The sequence below is a fragment of the Podarcis tiliguerta genome, assembly GCF_965153285.1.
Source record: "Podarcis tiliguerta genome assembly, chromosome: 13".
Classification (NCBI taxonomy): domain Eukaryota; kingdom Metazoa; phylum Chordata; class Lepidosauria; order Squamata; family Lacertidae; genus Podarcis; species Podarcis tiliguerta.
Genome location: NC_139546.1, coordinates 27,043,240 through 27,066,229, shown reverse-complemented (window position 1 = coordinate 27,066,229; position 22,990 = coordinate 27,043,240). Strand labels below are relative to the sequence as shown.

Below are 22,990 nucleotides of genomic sequence, written 5' to 3'. Positions count from 1 at the left end.
AATTCCTAATACACAAAACATGGATGAACAAGCAATCCTCTCCTGGTGCCCTCTGCTATAATTTTTTGTTTCTTTGTTTAAAATGTGACTTTATTTAAGAAAAAAGCCTCCTGAACCTTTCCACAAGAATGTAAGCAACAGGCACATAAGTTAACAGCACAGAAAGGGGGAAGCCTAGCAGCTGCTAAAGGGTGCCACTTTCAAGTCTCTGGCATCAAAACAAACTTTTGGCCTGGCTGAGATTTCAGCCCCCCTTTTAACAGAGCAGATGCTATGGAAGACTGCAAGGGGAGAACACAACGTTTAATTCCTTTGTGCCCGCGCTACTCATTATCTAGGGCGTGAAGACTTGCTGCCCATAGAAGTGTCAAGGGAAGAGGTGGGAGAATCCTGAGTGTCCAAGCCAGTGTTTTGTTTTCTGGGCCCCCCAATGTCCAGTGTTTGGCTGCAGCGTGAGCCAGCATATCCGTCATGCGCAGAAAGGATCGTGTGGTGGAGCGGAAGGCATGCAGGCCTACAGACACTTAAGAATTAAGGCAGGGATGGAGTTGCCTGTCTGTTTCCGTCTACAGCAGCTTGAAGCCTTTTGGAGGGCCACACGCACACAGATTGCATGCAGCGAATTTTTTTTTTTTTTAAAAAAACAACCACCTCCTTATGGAATGCCATGGCTAGCCTGCTTCTTCCTCTTTTTCCTTTCGTCCCTTTCTGGTTTAAAGTAAATAAAGTCACGTTCTGTTTGGGACCTAACAGGCAGCCAGTTGTAGTTAGAAATTCTCTCGATTCTGGGCAAGGCTAAAGAGAACATTCTGCTCTTCAGATGAAAGGCGTAAAAAGGTCCAAACATGATAGCATCCCAACAGCAAAATGTAACAATGGTTCTAGGGTTGGGAGGCAGGGGGCAAGGAGTGCAGCAGCTAAGAGATTCAAATCACTGAACTGCTCCCCAGCAAAAGGGAAAGGAGGAGGAGGGTGGAAGCGAGCTGGAAGGCACCTGGGATTTGTCTGACAGGAGACACGTCCTACAAGAAAAGGGAACAAAATGTTTCCTAGGTATGGTCTTCTCAACCCTTAACTGACAGTGACCACGACTGGATCCACCTTACTCAGACCACGAGTTCACAAACTTTGTTTTTCCTCTTTCACTCTTCTGAAATATGTCCCTTCTCCCTGCCACCAATGTGGCTTTGGTCCGTCTGAAAAATGGAGGATCTTTCCATGGCCTTCATACGTTGTTAAGCTGCCGTTCCTGGTTCATTTTCTGGAAGAAGGCCTTGCCAAATTCGTATGTGCTGATCATGATGGCGCAGGCGGGGGCCACCTTGATCACCCGAGGCAGGAAACCTGTGGGCCATTTCGGCAGGGAGAAGGAGAGAAGAATAAAACAAACCTGTCAGACAGGCTGGGAAGAAGGAAAGGGAGCAGGACTGCCTATGTTCAATAATTTATCCCATCTCCATGGTGCACACTTTGCTGCCTGCTCTAATAAGGCAAGGAAAGAGTGTGCAAGTGCTTGGCCAGCTTCTGAATTTGGCACACATACCACTGTCTTGACCGCATGAGACTCACATGCAACACATTGCTGTGTGTTCAAAGTAGGGGTAATCTTTTAAAGTGCAGTGGAGCTACTGGAAAATGAGGCTGAGATGGAACAGAATGCCCAACTTTCGGGGGGGGGGGGGGTTAGTTGAGAGATTTCAACCATAGTCTTATAGCTACAAATCTCATCCTCTACTTATTATTGGGACTTGTTGGTGAAGGGCAAGTAATAATAATAATAATAATAATAATAATAATCTATAGAGCTGCTGTCGCACAGCACAGAGAATGGCAAGCAGTAAACGGCAATGTAAGTCACCTGCAAAGAGTCCTCGGGTGCCAGATTCTGCTCGAATCTTCTGCATAAGCAGCCAGGTGGAGGAGGATCTGGGAGTAGCAACTGAGCAGGGAGAGAAAGTATATGGCATTATGTAGTTCACATTTTTATTCCTTGCTTCTCTTTTCACTTGCAGCAGCCATAACAAAAAGTTAGCCAGGCTTAATGATAGCAGCCCCAGGTAGCTTCCTGCGCCTCACCTTGGAGTGTCTCCATGTCTCCCAGCTGAATTTGTCGCTGGGTCTTCACCACGTCAAAGGGCAGCGTCAGGATAGCAGCCACCTGGGGAATAGGAAGGGTCATCTATTAGCCATCACTACTAGCAAGATTCTTCCCTTGGCTTGAGGCAAAGGGCTTTCTTTTGTCTACTGGGGTGGGGAAGTTAGGGCCTCCTTTACCACTTTAGTTGCCTAAATGTTTGCAAAGAAAAGAGGTGGGAAACAGAGGGGAGGGAAAGAGCTATTGTACTGAAACAGGTAGGAGCTCTGAAGAAAAGCACTCCGTCTTGGAGCAGGTAGGAATGGAATTGGCAGTGCCTCCAACACCCAAAGGGGACAAAGTTTTCTGAATCTGCATAAATGCACGGCCCCCTTGGAATGAATGGGAGAAGATAAAATCCATTTTAGGTACCCTCCTTCACTGATGAAGAATCTATTGTTCAGAATGCACACGGAGAAGGAAAAATGGTTTGCGATAAGTAATGGTAAAGGTCCTATGTGTGCATCAGGAATAGAATTATAGAATTGTAGAGCTGGAAGGGACCCCATGGATCATCTAGTCCAACCCTCTGCAATGCAGGAATATGTATCCATATGGGGATCAAACCTGTGACCTTGGTGTTATCAGCACCATCCTCCAACCAACAGAGCTAACCAGAAAGTTCACACCCATGGCTCCACCCAGTTTTCCTCCTGGCTCCACCCACCACTGGAATGCAGCCTTCAAAACATTATTCATGACCAGACTGAGTAATGTTCCCTACTCCAGAGGTGCATCATTAAAATCTGTCACATTAGCTACATTTTACAAATGCTGCAAATACACCATTCGCTCCCATCACTGAGCTAAGAAAGCATATGCTTAACAATAAGCAGCATGCTAACATTCACTTCTGCTGACCAACACGGAAGAAATAAAGAAAGAAGGCCACCATCTTTACAGCCTTCCTGGCTGCAGAAAGGGGACTGGTTAAGAGGCTCCCAAAGTCACAGTTAAAGAGAAGATTGCTCAGCAGGCTGCTCTGCCTCACATCTCTCTCAAGGCCACTGGAAAGAACTGTCAAGCGCCGGCACTCACCGTGCCAGAAATGGCACCAGATGCAAAGCTGACCATGAAGGTGGCCTCGGTAAGACAGAATCGGGTGCACAACCAGTCCTTCACCAGTTCATAGTTATACCAGTACAGAGCTGTGGGGGGGGAAAGAGGAAGAGACAGATTGTCAAAGGAGGGAGGGGAACTGAATATGCTTCCTTTTTGGTAGTGGGGGGAAGGTGTGCTTGCTTGCTAGAGCTGCAGCTCTCCCCCGCTCTGTCCAGAATCCCTGTGTGTGACCCTTTGCCCAGATCTAACGGTAATATTTATTTGTTCAGTTTATTTATTCATATGCCAACCTTCATAATGGCAGGGCAGTTCCACAAAACAGGGGTGTTAAAACTCTTATCAGGTTCTGGATTCACTCAGACACGCCAAAGGCAAAAGAGACCCACACACCATCTAGTGTGTCTATCTCCAAGTAGGAATGGACTGTATTTCTCCACCCCCTGCAGTAGCAGGATATCCTGGGCAAGGGACAGGTGTTTGTCCAATCCCTTTTTTTAAAAACCACATTGGTGGAGATTCTGCAACTTTCATGGGTAATATAAAGTAACGATGCACTGCTGTCCTTAAGACATTGTACTCAATAGTAAGTTGAAGATGAACCCTTTTGAGGGGTGAGAACAGTCTCATTTTTTTGGTATCTTGAAAGCAGCCGCCTTGCATAACCTTTGCTCAGAAAACAAAACATGCCTAGCTCCTCCCAAATTTCTGTATGCAACGTCTTCCAAACCCTCTCGTTACTGCTCTCTGCTCCTTTCCCTGTGTCGCTTCCATACCTGAGAAGGGAACGTCCCGCAGAACTGTGGGCCCCCAGCCCCTCCAGAGAGAGAACCATCCGTCCTGGGCCACAGCAGACTGGATGCAGACACGCAGTTCTCTGTAGCTCAGCTGTCGGGACTGCATTTTTGTTCGGATGAGTTCCAAGGGGCTGATCACTGTCACTGCACCCACTAGGGAAGAGAGATCAGAGCGGCATATGAAATCAAGCCCCTGTTTAATCAAGGCATTTCCCAGTTCCTCCACTGGAAAGACCTAATGGAAGACATGTGCATGCAGAAGAGTTGACTGGCAGTCATCGATTACAATGCCATTGGCATGTAAACTGAGGAAGCCTTTAGGTGCCTGGGTGTCGGAAAATGTGGGAATTGAAGTAGTAGGTTTCACTGAAATGCCATCTAGCTCAGTATTCCAGCTTCCCCCTGGTCAGTAAGATCTGACAAGGTAGCAATAAGTAGGGTAGGAATCTGATTTTTCAACCCTGTTCCTAGTCATTCAGATCTAGGATCCAAAAGCTAGCTTATATCTGAACACAGAGTCTGCAATTCTGGCTGTCAAAAATAGGTTTTTGAGGGGGTGGGGAGAGAAAAAAGAGTTGGCGGAGATCTGCCCTGAATAATTGTTCATTTGTGGTGCTGGTGGTGAACAAAAAAGGCAAAGAATGGCTCAGGGGGGTTTCTAAGGAAGGCATAACTGTGGCATCTATCCTTGTTTTACATCCTACACACCCATTCCTATAACCTGCCGCCATATTGCCATCTCTCAACGTGGTCTATTTTTGAGAAGGGGTGGTGGTGGAAGGATGGTGCTCACCTGAACTTCAGTTCCCCTGTCCCAATATCCTGCAAGAACTGTCAGTCTCTCTCTCTCTAACTCGCTCCCTCCCTCCCACGCTCCTACTTCTGAAGCTCGTTCAGCAAAATATCCTTCATACAAGCTAACAGTAATGGTTTCCCTCCTGATATATTTCCATCCATCCAGTGGTAAGGCAGCCCTTTTTCCTCTCTTGACTCAAAACAAATGTCTACCCTTCCAGACCTGTGTACTTTAGATGCACAGCAGCTAGGATCTTTATGTATTTTGGGACAGCCAATGTTGTTCACTCCAGATCTTATTGAACTACAATTCCTAACAGCCTCAGCCAGAATGGCCAATGGTCAGGAATGCTGGGAGAAGTAGTCCAAAACATATGGAAGGCACCACGTCCACTTCCTGTCTTGAACATTTATATGGCACATGTAATCCAAACATCTAAAATGCTTCCAAACATCCATATTCTCCAGAAGACCCCTTTTCTAAACATAAAGTCTTCCAAAAATGGAGATTGGCATCTACAAACACTAGGGAAATAATAAGTACAGGTGTCCCCCACCCCTTATGTGTAGGTTATGTTCTGGGGCCCCCCACACATTCGCGTGAGAATCGTGTAAGTGGGGAGCACTCTCTAAACACCATTTAAACACCCTCTCTCTCCAATCCGAAAATAATTTATCCAAAAATATCCACAATTAGAACTGAAGCTCTGGGCATGGCTGGAGGCTGGGAGGAGAAGACGCCAATGCCGCACCACCACACGCCATCTGCTGTTAGGCAGGGAGGCTGAGCAGCTTAAACAAAGCCTGGCTGTGCTTCCAGTCTCTTTGGGGCTTCCTCTGCTTGCACTGATGTCGTCTTCTGGCTTTGGAGACGGTTTCCTTGCAAGCAACGAGGACTCTCCAGATCTCTCTCACAATTTCCAGGTTCGAATTGAATTATTTGTTTGTTTCCTAGCAGCGTGCCTATATGGGGAGGGACAACGCCTGCATTCTGAAAAGCTAGTGGTTTACAATATGTGCATTTAATTAAAAGCAGAAAGGCAGGCTGCTCCTGCAAATATACAAACACAGGAGAGGTGATACTCACATCTGGCAACAGCTCCAGCCACTAGTGGGATGTACCGTGCTTGGCTGTCCAACTTGGCACGCAATAAGTCGCGTAGTTGATCGTAGCTAGTGAAGTAGATCACAGTGGCAGGTACAGCCATCACCCTGTTAAAAAGTTGTGGGTATTAAGTGCCATGGTCCCATAAAGTACAGTGTGCATGCCCGTGTAGAACCCAATTACTTCCAATGCCAATGCACTGCAAATCTGACATTGCCCATAAGACCATCAAGAATTCACAATTCAGTGAGCAGTGCTGAGAGAAAGCAGCAAACTGTTGGGAATCATACATTGCAATAAAAATGATAAAATGTTAATAGTGCTTTTAAAGGAAGGGTTAGTAAACTGCCCTGCTGTTCCCAAGCACTGGGCAAACTGTGGACACTTGGGAAGTGCTGCACAAGGGACTTGGACAGGTGGGGCAGGACAACCCATGTGTCAATCAACTGACATAATAATAATAATAATAATAATAATAATAATAATAATAATTTATTATTTATACCCCGCCCATCTGGCTGGGTTTCCCCAGCCACTCTGGGCGGCTTCCAAAAGAATATTAAAATACTGTGATACATCAAACATTAAAAGCTCCCCTAAACAGGGCTGCCTTCAGATGTCTTCTAAAAGTCTGGTAGTAGTTGTTCTCTTTGACATCTGGTGGGAGGGCGTTCCACAGGGAGGGCGCCACTACTGAGAAGGCCCTCTGCCTGGTTCCCTGTAACTTGGCTTCTCGCAATGAGGGAACCACCAGAAGGCCCTCGGCGCTGGACCTCAGTGTCCGGGTAGAGCGATGGGGGTGGAGACGCTCCTTCAGGTATACTGGACCGAGGCCGTTTAGGGCTTTAAAGGTCAGCACCAACACTTTGAATTGTGCTCGGAAACGTACTGGGAGCCAATGTAGGTCTTTCAAGACCGGTGTTATATGGTCTCGGCGGCTGCTCCCAGTCACCAGTCTGGCTGCTGCATTCTGGATTAGTTGTAGTTTCCGGGTCACCTTCAAAGGTAGCCCCACGTAGAGCGCATTGCAGTAGTCCAAGCGGGAGATAACCAGAGCATGCACCACTCTGGCGAGGCAGTCCGCGGGCAGATAGGGTCTCAGCCTACGTACCAGATGGAGCTGGTACACAGCTGCCCTGGACACGGATTTAACCTGTGCCTCCATGGACAGCTGTGAGTCCAAAATGACTCCCAGGCTGCGCACCTGGTCCTTCAGGGGCACAATAACCCCATTCAGGACCAGGGAATCCTCCACACCTGCCCGCCTCCTGTCCCCCAGAAACAGTACTTCTGTCTTGTCAGGATTCAATCTCAATCTGTTTGCCGCCATCCATCCTCCGCCTCCAGACACTCACACAGGACCGTCACCGCCTTCACTGGTTCTGATTTGAAAGAGAGGTAGAGCTGGGTATCATCCGCATACTGATGAACACCCAGCCCAAACCTCCTGATGATCTCTCCCAGCGGCTGCATATAGATGTTGAAAAGCATGGGGGAGAGGACAGAGCCCTGAGGCACCCCACAAGTGAGAGCCCAGGGGTCTGAACACTCATCCCCCACCACTTTCTGAACACGGCCCAGGAGGAAGGAGCGGAACCACTGTATGACAGTACCCCCAGCTCCCAGCCCCGCAAGACGGTCCAGAAGGATGTTATGGTCGATGGTATCAAACGCCGCTGAGAGATCCAGCAGAACTAGGAAACAGCTCTCACCTTTGTCCCTAGCCCGCCGGAGATCATCAACCAGTGCAACCAAGGCAGTTTCAGTCCCGTGATGAGGCCTGAATCCCGACTGGAAGGGATCCAAATGGCCCGCTTCTTCCAGACGTGCCTGGAGTTGTTCAGCAACCACTCACTCAATCACCTTGCCCAAGAATGGAAGATTTGAGACTGGGCGATAGTTGGCCATCGTGGCCGCATCTAAAGATGGTTTTTTAAGAAGCGGTTTAATAACGGCCTCTTTCAGCGGGTCTGGGAAGACTCCCTCACGGAGGGAAGCATTCACCACCCCACGAAGCCCATCGCCCAGCCCTTCCCGGCTAGCTTTTATAAGCCAGGATGGGCAAGGATCCAGGAGACAGGTGGTTGGTTTCACTCGTCCAAGCAGCCTGTCCACATGTGAGTGACAAGTGGGTCGTCCCACCCAGCTGTCACAGTCAGCCTATGGGGGTGTGGACAGATGAAGATCTGGCCTGCCAGGCCAAAAAGGTTGTTTTAAAACAACAGTAAGTGTGTTACTTCCTGAGATTGTGCACCTTGGGATTTAAATTTAATTGCGTGTAACTTATGTCCACACTCACAGGGTGGGTGGAAGGCCGCTCCATAAGGATCGGATGCCCTCATAGCGTATTATCTTCACAAAAGCGTCCTGGAAGAAACAAGAGGCAAGGGCGGACAGTGAAGGAGAGAGCAGTTGGTCAGAATAAAACCCTGAAGCTGAGCCACACTGCTGAACTAGAAGTCATACAAAAACCCCTTTAATGAGCTCCCAAGAGGCCTGGTTCTTACAAGGAAAAAAACCCAGCTTTGGCAGGGAAGCAGCTGCCAGGGCGGGTGAGGGGGCAGCAGAAAGGGGTGCTTAACTCTTTCCCAACCCACCCCTTCATTAATCCAAACTGCCCTGCATAGAAGAAGCTTCTCCTTCCTCATCTCCCACAGGGTCGCATGGGCACCTGCACATGCATATGCTCCTGGAACTACACGGGATTTGGTTTTACCCCAGAACAAAGAACAAACCTTGGCTACAGATCACAGAATCACAGTTGGAAGGGGCCCTGTGGACCATCTTGTCCGACCCCCTGCAATGCAGGAATATGTGGCTGTCACATATGGGGATTGAACCTGCAACCTTGGTGTTATCAGCACCGTGCTCTAACTAACTGAACTATCCTGGCTGATGGGAGGGAGCAGCACACCTACATCCCTCCAGTTCCCTACTTCACATCACCTTAGGAGGGTGTAGACAGCCACGCCTCAGGTCAACCCCAGCCATACCCTTACGAGTCCCTAAAGCAATTTATCTAGAGGCCTTTTATATATATTTAACGGGGGTGGGGGATAGCAACCTAATCTATGTCTTTGCCACATTTTCAGCCACCCACCTCCACCCAGGTTATATAGCCAACTCAAACTATAAGGCCTTCCAGTGGGAGATGGTCAAGCCCTTCATCACGCACAACCTTACCAAAGTGCCCGTGAAGCGAGTAGGCGTCTTATACCAGGCCGTGCAGCTGTTTCCATTCTGACACACATATAGGTGGTCCATGAGGCCATTGCAGTAAAGGAAGCATTTCCCTGCGGAGGACAGGGGGACAAGAAGGAACAGCGCTCAGAGGAGGGCGGGGGCTGTTGTATCACCAGAAATCAGGTGTTCTTAACTGCTCCCTCATTTCCAATTTGTCACCTGCTCCTGAACACACGTGCCTGTCAATCTCAGGCTCATGCTGAATCCTGCAGCAGTAATGCTCATTTTTTAATTTAAAAAAATAGTTACAATTATTAGTGTTTCATACTGTATTTCCAATGTTGTTGTTTTTGCTTTATGAACTGTCACACGGGGTGGCTATATAAATAGCAAACGTTTCATTTTTAAATGCAGTTTAGCGTTTCTGGATGCATTTGCATTCAGAACATAAAATAAAAAATAAATAATAGTAAAGAGCAGTTTTCTTCATGTTTGGATCCTGCTGAAAATTCCTCCCGGCTTTGGGAATTTCTGTAGCAAAACCAAAGTTATCCATGTCTCAGACGTTTCCCTAGTGTGAAAATCTAGCAGGATGTGATAAAAGACAACTAGACCTTGTTTGTCCCAAGATCTAATTATCAGAGGGAGTTTCCTGGTTCCAGTCTCAGCTTTTGGTCATGAAGGACAGGTCAGTGGTTTTTTAAAAAGGCATTGGTATCAATAATCACGGAATCCCTGTAGTAATGAATGTGCAAGTTAATTGGGTGCTGTATAAAACATCTATTGTCCATCTAAGGCATTGAAAAGTTAGATGTTTTCAGACTTAAGTCATAGCAGATGCAATAGACCCAAGAGCAGGTTGCAGAAGAAGATAAATAGGCTGTTTTCATGAAGACAGAACTGTGTCCTCATAAACCTGAAATATTCTGGACATGCTACATTGGGGTTGTCTACCCATGAAGCCATCACCTGCTCCCCAGAAGGCAACATCAGGGCCACCAGCCCCAACACACAGCTACTCCCTTCAACCAGACATAAATTAAAGGGGTTAAAGCAAAGAGACACAAAAGTTATGGGACACGGGAAGGAAAAGAAGGAGATGCACACAGAGGAGACAAAATGCTCGCAACAGTTAAAAATAGAAGGTGGGAACAGCTTTCTACCCACCAATGCAACATGCAGTGCCAGATATATTCTGTGCTACCCAATGTTCAATTCAGCATGCAAGGATGCTCAGTTTTTGCTAAAAATAAACAGGCATTCTAGCTTGCATGGCTGCAAAGAAAAATGGAAAGGACTTTTCACATCGTTTGTTAGCAACAACAAAAAAAGCACAAGAAAAGAGGTTCAAAACTGAAGATTTTGTGGAAGCAGAATGAATTGTGTAAAATTAAAACATATCTAAAGACACTCTTATTATTTCTGATAAGAGAATTCGTAGCTGGGCAGAGGGGAACAATGTGCAGAATACACAAGGGCCCAATTACACGCATCTCAACTCCAGAGAGCTCAGAGGAGAGGGGAAGCTGCAGCCTTTCCACATGGAAGAGGTACTAAACAGGAGAATGCTGCTCTTTGATATAATGAGATGGTATCATTTTATGAGCCAGAGAGGGCATTTCTGGCTGTGGCAGTCCCAAACCCAAGCAATGGTGGACCACTGGCAGTAAAAGGAGCATGTCAACATTTAATGACTGGCTGAGCTTGAAAGATGGTACTTTAGGGAGGTGGTTAGGGTCAAGCCCTTACCCCTGATGTGCTGACTTTCTATCTGTGAGGAGAAAGCACTAACTTTCTATTTGTGAGGGAACGTTCAAATATGCAGGTCTTCCCCTGCAATCTGAAGGGCCACAATGCACACTATATGTGCTGAGCTCACAAAAGTCACAACGTTGCTTTGAACTCAAGAAGCTGCAGACTTCCACCAGCATCTACGATGAGGTATTCATACAAATATCACACACTATAATGATATGAAGCAGGCCCAAGGCAGAAATACTTAGATCAGCAGCACCAAAAGGGACAAATTAGGCCATGCTCACCCATCCAATGCCTCTGAACAGGGATGGACAAATTGGTGAAACATGGGGAAGATGAAGTAACTTACTTAGTAGGACATAACAAGACAGGGAAATAAAATTGGTGAGCACCTCAAGTCATTCTCCCTGCATCCCGTCTCTGCAATACCTTATTATTCTGAGGTCCTGGTTTCAACCAAGACAGTGATGGCATGTTATGAAGGGCTACCACAACTAATTTTACTTTTCTTGGCAGAGGAGATCTGCGGACATTAACGCATCAAGAGAGGAAGGGCCAGGTGAGGTGCGCATGGGGATATTTGAGAAGAAGCCGACACGGGCATCCCAGCACAATTTGAGCCCTCACACGTTCTTCTGAATGCTCTGTGCCAGGAATACAACGAAGATAGATGAACACCAGCGTCTTTGGTGAAGGAGGGATAGGATCATTCTCCCCCGAGAGCTGGAAGGCAGGGGAAGGAAGAACAAGCTCCCAGCACTCTCCTTTGGGAGCATGAACAGTATGCAAAGAGGAGCGCTGCTAGATCAGGCCAAAGGCCCATCTAGCCCCACGTGGCTCTCACAGTAGCCAACCAGATGCTCATGGAAAGAGTAAAGGGGTCAGAGCTGCATCCAAAGAGAATGGCAGCTTATATGGGAAAGCATCTGATATACTCACATTTGGGCTGCTGAATGCTCCAGGGCATACACTGTACTGAAAACACTGAAAAAGACATAACATGGAAATACTTAGAGAGAGGTGAGGGAGGAAGAACAGCTGAAGGGACATGAGGACCCTTAGTTGAGGCAGCGGATAAGAAGTAGCTGTCTGGGGACTCTGGCTGCAAAAAGATTGTGCAATACAGTCTGCAATCAGATTGTAATTTCCCCCATGCACCTGGCTATTTTTTTTTAACCCATAATTTTCTAGACCCAAATGGCTTAGGGCAACAATGGGAAATCCTGTGGCCTTTCAGATGTTGTTGGACTACAACTCCCATCATCCTTGATTGCTGGCGATGCTGGTGGTGGCTGATGAGAGTCAGAGTCCAAGAATATTTAGAAAGCCACAGGTTTTCTGGTAACCTGAGGAGGGCTTCCAACAGATATGGGGCACTGCTCCAAGGTAAGACATCGAGGATGGAAAGAGATGGATGGCTTAATGTTCATTGGGAGGGTTAAACAATTTTGTCAAGTCCCACTAACATACGGGTACAAGCCTGCTATGGGCTAAGCAAAATGACTCAAGAGGCCGTGTTTATCAAACCACTCAGCATGACACACTACAAAGCATGCTACAGTCCAGTCCAGAGCCACTCACAATGAAGCCCTAGCAGTGCACTTCCTTTAAGGGTAAATTTTCATCATACGTGAAAAACAGTAGAGTCCTCCAGGAACATAGGTGGGGAAAGTTGCAGGTTTGAATGCTGCCCCCAATCAAAAACTCCCTCATTCTGGAAAACCAGCTCAGCGGAGAAAAGGCTATTTGTGTACAAGGGATTCTTCTGGGTTGAGGGACAGCATTTAAACATGGAAGCCCCCACTCTCCGGTTGCATTCTGAAGTAGTTCCAGAAAGCTCTGCACCAAGGGCTTTTCTTGAACTTTAAGGTTGACTCCAAGCCCACAGAGCTTTTATGTATGTCAAAGCAGTTTTGAAACTTAAGGCAGCTGTCCAAGGCCAATGGCATCCAAGAAATGGAAGGTTCCTCCCTAATGGCTTCCAGTCCAAAAAGGAAGAATTGCTTACCTTTAGAAAAAGGTGTCCTCTGAGCCTGCAATCTGATCTTCACCACATCCAAGGGTGTGACTGAAAGCACAACACAAAAGGGACTGATTATATCAAGAGTTTTTTAATGCTTAATGTTTTTAGAATGTTTTAAGAATTGATCCTGACTTGTTTTTAGGAGGTACCGGTAATTTAATTATTGTTTGATTTTATACCAATGTTATATATTATATTTGATGTTAGCTGCCCTGAGCCAAGTCTCGGCCGGAGAGGGCAGGATACAAATAAAAGTTGATTATTATTATTATTATTATTATTATTATTAATATGCAGTGTGGCTGGGGAATTTAATAATAATAATAATAATAATACAGCACATTTTACAGAACAGACATATGCCCAGTATTCCAGAGCTAGAGGATCAGAGAGAAACGGGTTTGGATAGGTGCAGAGCAGCCGCTGGGAAGATCACTAAAGATGCTTTCTGAATATAACACAATGTGAGGTTAAAATTTCCTTCCTTTTGCTCCCCACTCACCTTATGAATGGGTGCATCTACTTTTGTGAGTGAGGGAAGGGGAAAGAAAGATATCAAACACTATGCTACCCCTACTCCTGCAAAGTATTTTTAGAAGATGTGGCAATGCACCTGAGTGAACCTGGCGAACTGGTATGTTGCTGTACTCTTGGATTATGTTTACCTGAAGGAAGGAATGGCAATGTACTGCTTGAACTTCAAAGGAACACACTCTCAAGGGAACCACCCTGGAGCCTGGCAAAAGAGTACAGGTGCGGCACCTGTGCTGGAAATACAGTGGTACTTCGGGTTAAGAACTTCATTCGTTCTGGAGGTCCGTTCTTAAATGTTCTTAACCTGCGGTACCACTTTAGCTAATGGGGCCTCCCGCTGCCGCCGCACAATTTCTGTTCTCATCCTGAAGCAAAGTTCTTAACCTGAGATACTATTTCTGGGTTAGTGGAGTCTGTAACCTGAAGCGTCTGTAACCCGAGGTACCGCTGTATTTCCCCCTCCCTGAGAGGAGATTCTTCCACCTCCAGGTAAAGATTTTTGGATGCAAGATTGATGTGTGCCTTCATTTTTTATTCAGATGAAAGTGCGTTTCAACTACCAGAAGTTTGAGAAAAGCTGGACTAAGGACTGCTTCATAGGTGCACCATCTGACTTGCTAATGAACATGTACATTGCCTCTAATGGGAAGTATTGTGGCAGAGGCAAAGTGAAACTACTTAACAGTCACCAGCTATTGGCGCAGTACTTGAGTGATGAACATCACATGTGAACAGGGCCCAAATTGTTCAATCTAAGATACTATGACTGGGCACAAGAGAAGCAGTGCTCCCCTTGGTGCATCCCAATCAAACAATTAATGGCAAAGGGCTACTTTATACCATCCCAACCACACGGCCATGGTGTTGGTTGACAGTAAACAGGCCCAGTTTGCACAAGTGGCGAACCAGTTATGTAACTACTTCTCCGCAGGTCCAGTTCCTTATTTTTCAATGCACATCCACATTTTCACAATGCCAGAGCATAGACAAGGTGGCCAGCAGCAATGGGGCAGCAAAACATGAGGCATACACAGGAAGGAAAATGAGCCAGGCTAGTTGAAGCCGCATACCGAAGTGCAAACCACGCCTTCTAGTCACCGCACATTTTTGGTATGCATCCATGTCACTCGAACTGGCCCAGGAAAAAATGCAGAATAAATGTAGGGTACCTACCAAAAAGAGAGGTGAAGAGGGCCCCAGTTCCAGATGCCAGCATCTGCTGCATGGGGGTGATGCCCCCCTGCATATTCCCAGATGAATTTTCAGTCATTGTGCTGCTCACCTGTAAAACAACGATAGGGCCTGTCATTAGTCAGCTGCAACATGATTGCAGGAGCAGTGCTTTCTAAGGTAGCCATTTTAATGCTACCAGTCTGCTCTATCTATCTACCATACTTTTCCGTGTATAAGACTAGGTTTTTTTCTTTAAAAATTATGCTAAAAAGTGGGGGGTCTTCTCATACACGGAAAAGTACGGTATCTATCTAATAAAATATATACATATGATTGTTAAAACCTCAAAGCAGTTTACCAAAAAACAAAAACCAGTTAAATTATCAGCAAAAACTGTTACAAACAACTATTTAAAACATTCAAAAATTAAAATCAGTAATAAACTACTGTATTTATAAACTAAACAAGCATCTTCCATTCTTGACTCAAACAGCGTCTGAGTATGTATATTATTATCATAATCATCATTATTATTTTTACGGAAGTCCAGTAAAGCCTCTTAGAACATGGATAATGGTGCTCAAACCTTTTCCCTTCACCAAATTACTACAGTGCTTCACTATGCAAGAAATCACAACGATTTACAGGGAGGAAATGCAACCCCCCCCCCCCAAAAATAATGTTAATGGAAAGGCAGCTCAATAAGCTGTTTCTTCTAGCCTGAAAAATGTTTAAGCATCCTACCTTCAAAAGAGTATCTGATTCAAAAGGAATCTGAATTTGAAACCACAAAGGGCATAATCACAAAAAATTACAGCTGTTATATTTACAGGCAGCTTACAAGTTGAAGTGCTCAACTACAGCAGTACAATGAATTAGTGCCCATTGTTCAGTCTGCGGTCATTATTTTATGAAGGCTTACGGCACAATCTTATATAGGATTATTCAGCCCTTGAGTTGCATGGGATTTAGTTACAAACATGAAATTGGCTTCAAGCTTTCAGATGCCACAGGCAACTGCCTATATTATGTATGGGTCACAAGTGGGCTCTAATGTACTGGCACATTTCTTGTGCCCAATCTCCTTGATTGCTGTCCAGACTTGCAAGAAACCCCACCCAACATGAGCTTTTACATCCAGCCCTAGTTGACAGCTATTATCTGCACAGCTACAGAAAGGGGTGAGGCTTCTCGACTGCACATGCTGCTTATACAATCAGCTTTTCAGAAGGGGGCAGGATGATGCTAGCTGGCAGCTGATAAGCAAGAGCCTCCGAGCTACTTGCAAAAGGGGTGGGATAAAACTCTTAACACCACCATCACCCTCCTTCATTTTGAACAGAGCCGTTCAGCGTGCAGGCTTGAGGGGGAAAGTAGTACGGTATTTGATTATTTACAAAACTCACAAGTTTTGATTCTGTATAGAGCAACTGGATTACAGAAGCAGAGATGTCCATCAAATAACAATGGGAATAATATACTTCTTTTCTATTGTTTTTTAATGTAAATTTTAAAAATGCTGAAGCTATAGCACAGGCACGGCCCATACCCATCCATATGGTTGTTAAAACCTCTACAAGCCAAGAAGCAGGTCAACACAGTGCAGGGAATAGTGTATGGTTTTGGAAAAGGAGAGCCTCAAACTCGGTTACAAAATTGCATTTAGGCCTCAATCTCCTATTCGTTTCTGATGAAACAGATTTTGAAACATCATCACTTCTATAGCACTTCTACATAGGGGGAACGTGCATTAGAATTCCTATCTCAGGTTATCTTCAGACTGACTCAGCAAATTGGACAGGTCAAAAAGTATGCAGTATGCAGTAATTTTGTGGTCATCATGCCCTACTGTCCCTCTCACAATCTGAAGCTCACCAACAACATCTCTGTGCTATTGCAAGCTGATGGAATCATTCTGCATGCCCCCATTCTTCTGTCTCTAGCCCACTACTTTAGCAGGGGTTCTTCCTCCCGTGTCTACACATGCACACAAACACGGTATGAGGAAGTGGAACAGACAGCACTGTCACTGTTTCTTTTCTCTCTCCTAGGGCAAACAACATGGCAGCCACAAGAGTTCCTCTCTGCGTTCTTATCTCCGAGAGTGCAGAAAACAAAGACCTTCAATCACAAAGCCGATTAACCCCATGCACATTGCAATTTAATGCTGTCTTTCAGCACTGCCGAGGATGACGGTGGGTACAATTGGACGGATTACCCAGGTGCAACTGCTACTTGCCTAGGTGAGCAGCCAAGTGGCAAAGCTGCTCCAGCTCAACCCTCTGTGTGACGCCAGCCCCCAATAATTCAGTGAAAAGAAATCCCTTAAGCTCTTTATTGAGCTGGGATGTACATCGCAGAAAACCCTCCGTTTCTTACCTTACCATGCTTTAACACAGACTCAGGGCATTTTGCATGCAAGCACAGCAGCCCAGAACTAACTGAAGGAAGCTTCAAAAGCACATTCTGCCCTGGCAGGATCAGCTGGGCAGGGGGGAAATGTAGGCCACACCCAGTCCAGGGATGTCAGTATGCATCACAAATGCCCACAGAAGCAAAAGGAACTTGCACAAATACTGAACACTTTGTGGGGAGCTAGTGCAGCATAGGATTTGTGTGAGTTGGGGGACAAAATGGAGAGCTGGGCATCTTGCAATTTTTAAGAACAGCATTGTACTCTGGGCTGCACAACTTCAGGGTGCAGGTGTGGAAATAACCAAGTGCCTCTCTCTCTACAAAAACAAAGGTTATAGCCTCCTTGATATCCAGTGTTCCTACATGAAGATAATTCCATATGGAGGAACATTCAGTCAAGTAACTCCTCCTCCTGCAGCAGTGGTACAACACAGACTGAGGTTTACTACTCCTTTGTTAAGGCAGAGGGGGGATCACCCAATCACCTAATCCCCATCTCTAACTGTACAGCCAGTGTGGTATAGTGGTCAGAGGGTTGGACTAGGAATGGGAGACCATGGTTCTGCTGGAGTAACTGGGCATAAGAAGAGGTTACTATACGTCAGGAGTGTAATTCACCCCATGGATCATATAATCATAGAACTACAGAGTTGGAAGGGACTCAGAGGATCATGTAGTCCAACCCCATGCAATGCAGGAATATGCAGCAGCCCCATATGGGATCGAACCTGCAACCTTGGCGTTAATTATCAGCACCATGCTCTAATCGCTATGGTAATGGCCCAGTGCCCCAACAATATCTGTGATTAATGCATATCAACTCAGTGGTGTCTATCTGTAAGTGGGTAAGCCAGTCGGTTGTCCAGTATTACGTCCTGAATTGCTGGACTTATTTAGAGCAACAGAGATACTTTGTTCTTGCATGGATCCATATGTATTTGTATCTGCAAAAGCCTACAAGCTGTGTGTATCTACGTCCATAACTGTTTCACGGAGCCTTATTTTCTGCAACAGTAAACCATCTGAACCTTTCTCTGCTTCTGTGTGGTGACTGGTACTGGAAGCAACTTCCACTGTGCAGGTATCTCACCTGAGATTCCCAGCAAAATCCCCGCTTGGCCATGAAGCTCACAGGGTGACATGGGACCAGTCACAGTCTCTCAGCTTACCTTACCTCTCCCAGAGTTGTGAAACAAAACAGGGGGGAAGAGAACCATATACTATGTCACCTTGAGCTCCTTGGAGGAAAAGGTAGGCTTTAACTGCAATTAATCAACTCAGAGATGGGATAGACTGCAGTCAGCTGGTCTGCTGGGTACCATGGCAGCAAAAGATGTGTGTCTTTTGCTGCAACGCTACTCTGCAGAACACCTGATTTGCCAGCAATTTTTTAAAAAATCCTGCTGCTACACTGCTGGGCAAATCAGATGGTCTGTTGGATAGTGTGGCAGGAAACAAAAAGTTGCTTTGGCGTCCACAACCCAAGTCCCTGGAGCCACTTGGCACCTAGTTTTCCTATGCCAGTTTCTAACACTGGTCCAGGCTCCTGCCTGACCCTCTAACTCTCCCCAGCCACACTCCGTCTCAAGGCTGTTCCTTCCTTGAGTGTTTGCTGGGCTGGAATGTGTCTGTGACCTCTGACAATGCTTTTTGGTTGCCTGGATAGAGGATAGAAAGGGGTATGTGCATGGGTAGAGAAGCTAGCCTACCATATCAAGGTAGGTTAGTAGGTTGAGATTCATTACTCTGGCCACTTTTACCTCTGGCTCCACCTACCACTAGGACGGTGTTTCTCAAACTTGTGTCCTCAGCTGACATTGGACTACAACACGCATCACCCCTGACCACTGGTCCTGCTAACTAGGGATGATGGGAATTGTAGTCCAACAACAGCTGGGGGCACAAGTGTGAGAAACACTGCACTAGAGTATCGCCCCCGCAAAGGCTGCCCAGAAAGGAATGTGGTGCTTGGGCTGAAAAAAGTTCCCTATGAAGCAAAAGACCTCACTTCTCTATCGTCACTGGGTAGTAGTTGTGCAAGGGGTGCTAGAGATCTCTAGCAGACAATTCTCAGCATCCTGATAATGCTACAATTCCCTGGATTCTCTGGGGGAATCTTTAATAACAGTTTGTAGATAATCTCCAAGTCAAAAATTAGTTTAACATGCCTAGGATCTGGTGTTTAAATCCCCAAGCTGGTTTCCACTGGTTGTTCAAACTGAGGAAGTTGGAAAGGTGCTGGTACAGTGTTACCTCTAGTTACGAACTTAATTTGTTCCAGAGGTCCGTTCTTAACCTGAAACTGTTCTTAACTAGAGGCGTGCTTTCGCTAATGGGGCATCTTGCTGCCACTGTGCCGCCAGCACACAATTTCCGTTCTCATCCTGGGGCAAAGTTCTCAAATCAAGGTAACTCTTCCAGGTTAGCGGAGTTTGTTACCTGAAGCATTTGTAACCTGAGGTGTTTGTAACTTGAGGTACCACTGTTTATTTAACATAAGCCTTCTCTCTCCATCTCATATTTGAGTCACAAATTATATTCAGATTCTTATTTATTATGTCAGCAAAATTATTTGTCCTGCCAGAAGATCATGCTCCGAAAGAGCAATAATCAGTACCAGATGGCAAGCTTTGAGGTTTTTAAAAGCACAAATTCACTATGGAGATCTGAAAAAGCAATTAGATTTTGCAATTCATGAAGGCTTTCTAGACATTGTACCCCAGCTTGTCCTACCTATAAATAAATAACTTTTCCCACACAGCTTCCAAAGGCTTCTAGACACTTCTGCAATGTTTAATAACAGCAATAGAAACAGCAATTAATTGAATTGCAAAGTTCATCTTTCTACACAATAAAATACAAAGTTGTGCTACCAAGCATATTAAACATTTACTCCACAGTCAAGGGTCAAGGAACAATTATGCAGTGACTTTGACTGACCCTCCCCATCCCTCGCCTTCCCATGCTGGCTCAGATCCCAGCAAAAGCATGCTTCTCTAGTTCTGACCTCTAAATGTCTCAGCTGTACTATAACTTAAAGCTCATTGACTATTTGGAGGCCACACAAATACTGATCTCAACTATAAAGCCTCTCCTAAACCATAGGCCACTTAAAAATTTCAGAAGCATGCACCCAGCCAGATATATCTGCTTTTCTCCCTCCGATTCTAGTTGCCACATACCTTAATATTTCCTTCTTCCTCTCTCTCACACAGTGCCTCATTTCTCAGTATCTAGAGCAGGTGTGAAAACTATAATCTATTGGTGGATGACAGGTCAGTTTTTGATAACCTATAGCCTGCAGTTTGCTGAGATTTTTGCAAGGGATGATGGGCTACGTAGATCTAGATCTGATCTAATAACCTGCTTATGTTTTTAAAGAAGAGTGCACCCTTAGCATCACATTAGATAGATTACTTACTGCCTTAACTGTTAAAAGATCTGGCGAATGCACTTAACACATTGTTGGAATACAGAGAGGCTAGGAAGATGAAAAGGTAGACCACACAAAACTACATTCCATCTACCACTTATCTAGCTTCCCCCCTTTCATTCCAGAGGCAGATTAACAGTTCTCGAACCATGGATTCAAAGAACATTGGGGGGGGGGGTTGCATTTCCAAGCACACATATCTAGACCAGGCATAAGCAAACTTGGCCCTCCAGATGTTTTGGGACTACAACTCCCATCATCCCTGACTACTGGACCTGTTAGCTAGGAATGATGGGAGTTGTAGTCCCAAAACATCTGGAGGGCCTAGTTTGCCTATACCTGGTCTAGACACACTGCTTGCCTAAGAAATTATGTATCAGTACTGTACTGTAAAAATGAAACTTTGTTATTTGATAGCACTAAAAAAAGCACCACCCAACCACAACCCCATTTTTACTAGCTACCAAAAGAAATCTAACAGCCCATTCCCTACCCCCACCATATATCATTAAATAAAGGAAGCCTGAGTAGTTATTCTAGTTTTTAGGATTCAAACAGTGCCTACTATACCACCATCCTTGCCTCACTAGTCCAGGCATAAACCTCTTCACCAATCCTCACTTTTCAAGACACATTGCTTCCCACCCATCTTTTTACCAAAGGGGTTTCCATCTTTCACTGCACAATTTGCCTTACCAAAGAGGTTTAAACAAGTTGACGAACTGCAAGCTGAGTTCCCACTCACAGGTCTCCATGTTGTTTGGGGCTCAGTATGGAGCAGCTGCAGCTGACTGCACTACCTCTGTGATCACCACAGATCGAGCATCTTCTTCTAGCTGCCACACACCTCAAGCAGGCATAGGAAGTAGAACAGATATTGTTCCTCCCTCTTATGGGACCTAGCCTGAGTTATATCACCAGTGAAGATGGCAATCTGGACTCAGGCTGCAAGCTTCCAATTCTGCACTCCTTCTACACACTGGATAGAGAAGAATTGCATGCTTTGAAGAACAAAATTTGCACAGCACCTCTCTTTCCCATTTTGTGTCAAGGCTTGGGCCCTGTCAAGCATTCTACTCCTTCATGAAAAGCCTGGAAATGAGAAATAGTAAACCATGGCAAATTAATGGCTTACTAGGACTTCATAATTCCACTGTTTGAAGGGATGACTACCAGGTTTTATTTACAGGTTCTGATTAATCCTGTTTTACTTTTCATTACATTTGTCGTATGGAGGGGAACAAAATTTATGCTGTGATGACTTATAACTTCTCTTTTATTTCATATTGTGATGACATACAGTATAAAGCAATACATTTCAATGGGTGGAAAAGGCATGGGGAGGGAAGGCAAAATGCCCCTCTTACACTTTTTTAAAGCAAATTATACAGAATATACAAGAATTGTTCAATGACATCAATACTGCACTTAAATATTACAATGTTATAAATACTAGAACAATCTCAAATGTTGCAACACACATTCCATGTACCAACAAGTAAATAGAAGTCTAGCCAAATATTATCACTACTTAACATACATTCACTATATATATTCCTGGAATCATGTTTAAACCATTGGCATTGTTTAATTTCTTTTTAAAGTTGTCACCCATCTACAGTAAATTTACTTTAAAAAAAACACATGAATCAAGTGTTGTTCTTCTCTTTTAATTGATCTGATAAATTCGTGCTGGTCAGGGCTCCTGATTCATAAGGGCTCGATCAAACCTCCATGTTCAGGCGCAGTATACCTGGAGTACTACGAGCATGAGAAAAAGGGAGAGTCCGTCACCTTCCCGCCTTGCCTGCGGTTTTTTAAGGAGACATCTGGACGGCCGCTGCTTCAAGCTGGATCCTGGACTCGATGAGCCCTTCGCCTGATCCAGGTGGGCTCCTTCTTCTTCTCCTCCTCCTCCAGGTGGGCTCCTTCTTCTTCATCGTCCTCCTCCGCTGCTCAATCCTCACCGCCAGCCACTCTCACCGGGGCATAAAGGCAGCCCCCCATCCACAACACAGACCGACACGAACGACCTCCCCCTCCCCCGCCGCCATCTCTCGCATCCTCTTTCCCCTCCCCACAGGCCCGCCACGGGGCCCCCACTCACCTACTCATCCCAGCCACGTGCTGCTCGTCTCCCAGCTCCGTCCAGGAACGATGGGCGCCCTCGGGAAGACCCAGCGCGAACCCAAAACAACGGCGCCTTTCAGGAAGCCCATTTGCCGCCTTCTCGGGCCTTATTTATTTTATTTTATTTAAAGAAAGAAACGGATCGCGGCGGCTTTTGAAACCGAGGCACCAGAAGGGAACCCTCTCAGGACCGAGGACTCAGAGGACGGGACGTCGTCCCGTCACTCCAGCCGCCCCGGAAGTGGCTACAGCAGTACTTCCTGTACAATACGATGGCGGGGTGGGGGGTGGGGGGTGGGGAGGGAGATCTCGCGCGGGTCTGTCTTACCCCGCCCGCGCGCCCGCAGGTCTGTGATGCAATCGGCTGTGCCTCGTGCCGAAAAAGGGGCGGGGCTTTAACACGCCACCCTCTGAGGTGGGGTTTCGTGAGGGGTTTTTTGAAAGCGCCCAA

General features: G+C 45.8%; 1 protein-coding gene across 2 annotated transcripts; it reads right to left on the bottom strand.

Moving 5' to 3' along the window:
• Positions 1 to 61: 61 nt before the first annotated feature.
• SLC25A39 (solute carrier family 25 member 39) lies at positions 62 to 22,969 on the bottom strand. Of its 2 annotated transcripts, XM_083411033.1 has the most exons (12): positions 22,517 to 22,969; positions 14,562 to 14,670; positions 12,840 to 12,899; positions 11,771 to 11,815; positions 9,074 to 9,183; positions 8,190 to 8,257; positions 5,873 to 5,997; positions 3,970 to 4,143; positions 3,173 to 3,282; positions 2,077 to 2,158; positions 1,859 to 1,939; positions 62 to 1,344 (listed from the first exon to the last, which is right to left on the bottom strand). In XM_083411033.1, exons 2-12 carry the CDS (start codon positions 14,656 to 14,658, stop codon positions 1,226 to 1,228), a joined length of 1,071 nt encoding a protein of 356 aa, XP_083267159.1. In that variant the 5' UTR covers positions 14,659 to 14,670; positions 22,517 to 22,969; the 3' UTR covers positions 62 to 1,225. The 2 variants fall into 2 exon arrangements, with proteins under 2 accessions (XP_083267159.1, XP_083267160.1); XM_083411034.1 differs by lacking the exon at positions 11,771 to 11,815 and having other exon boundaries at positions 22,517 to 22,821.
• Positions 22,970 to 22,990: the final 21 nt, after the last annotated feature.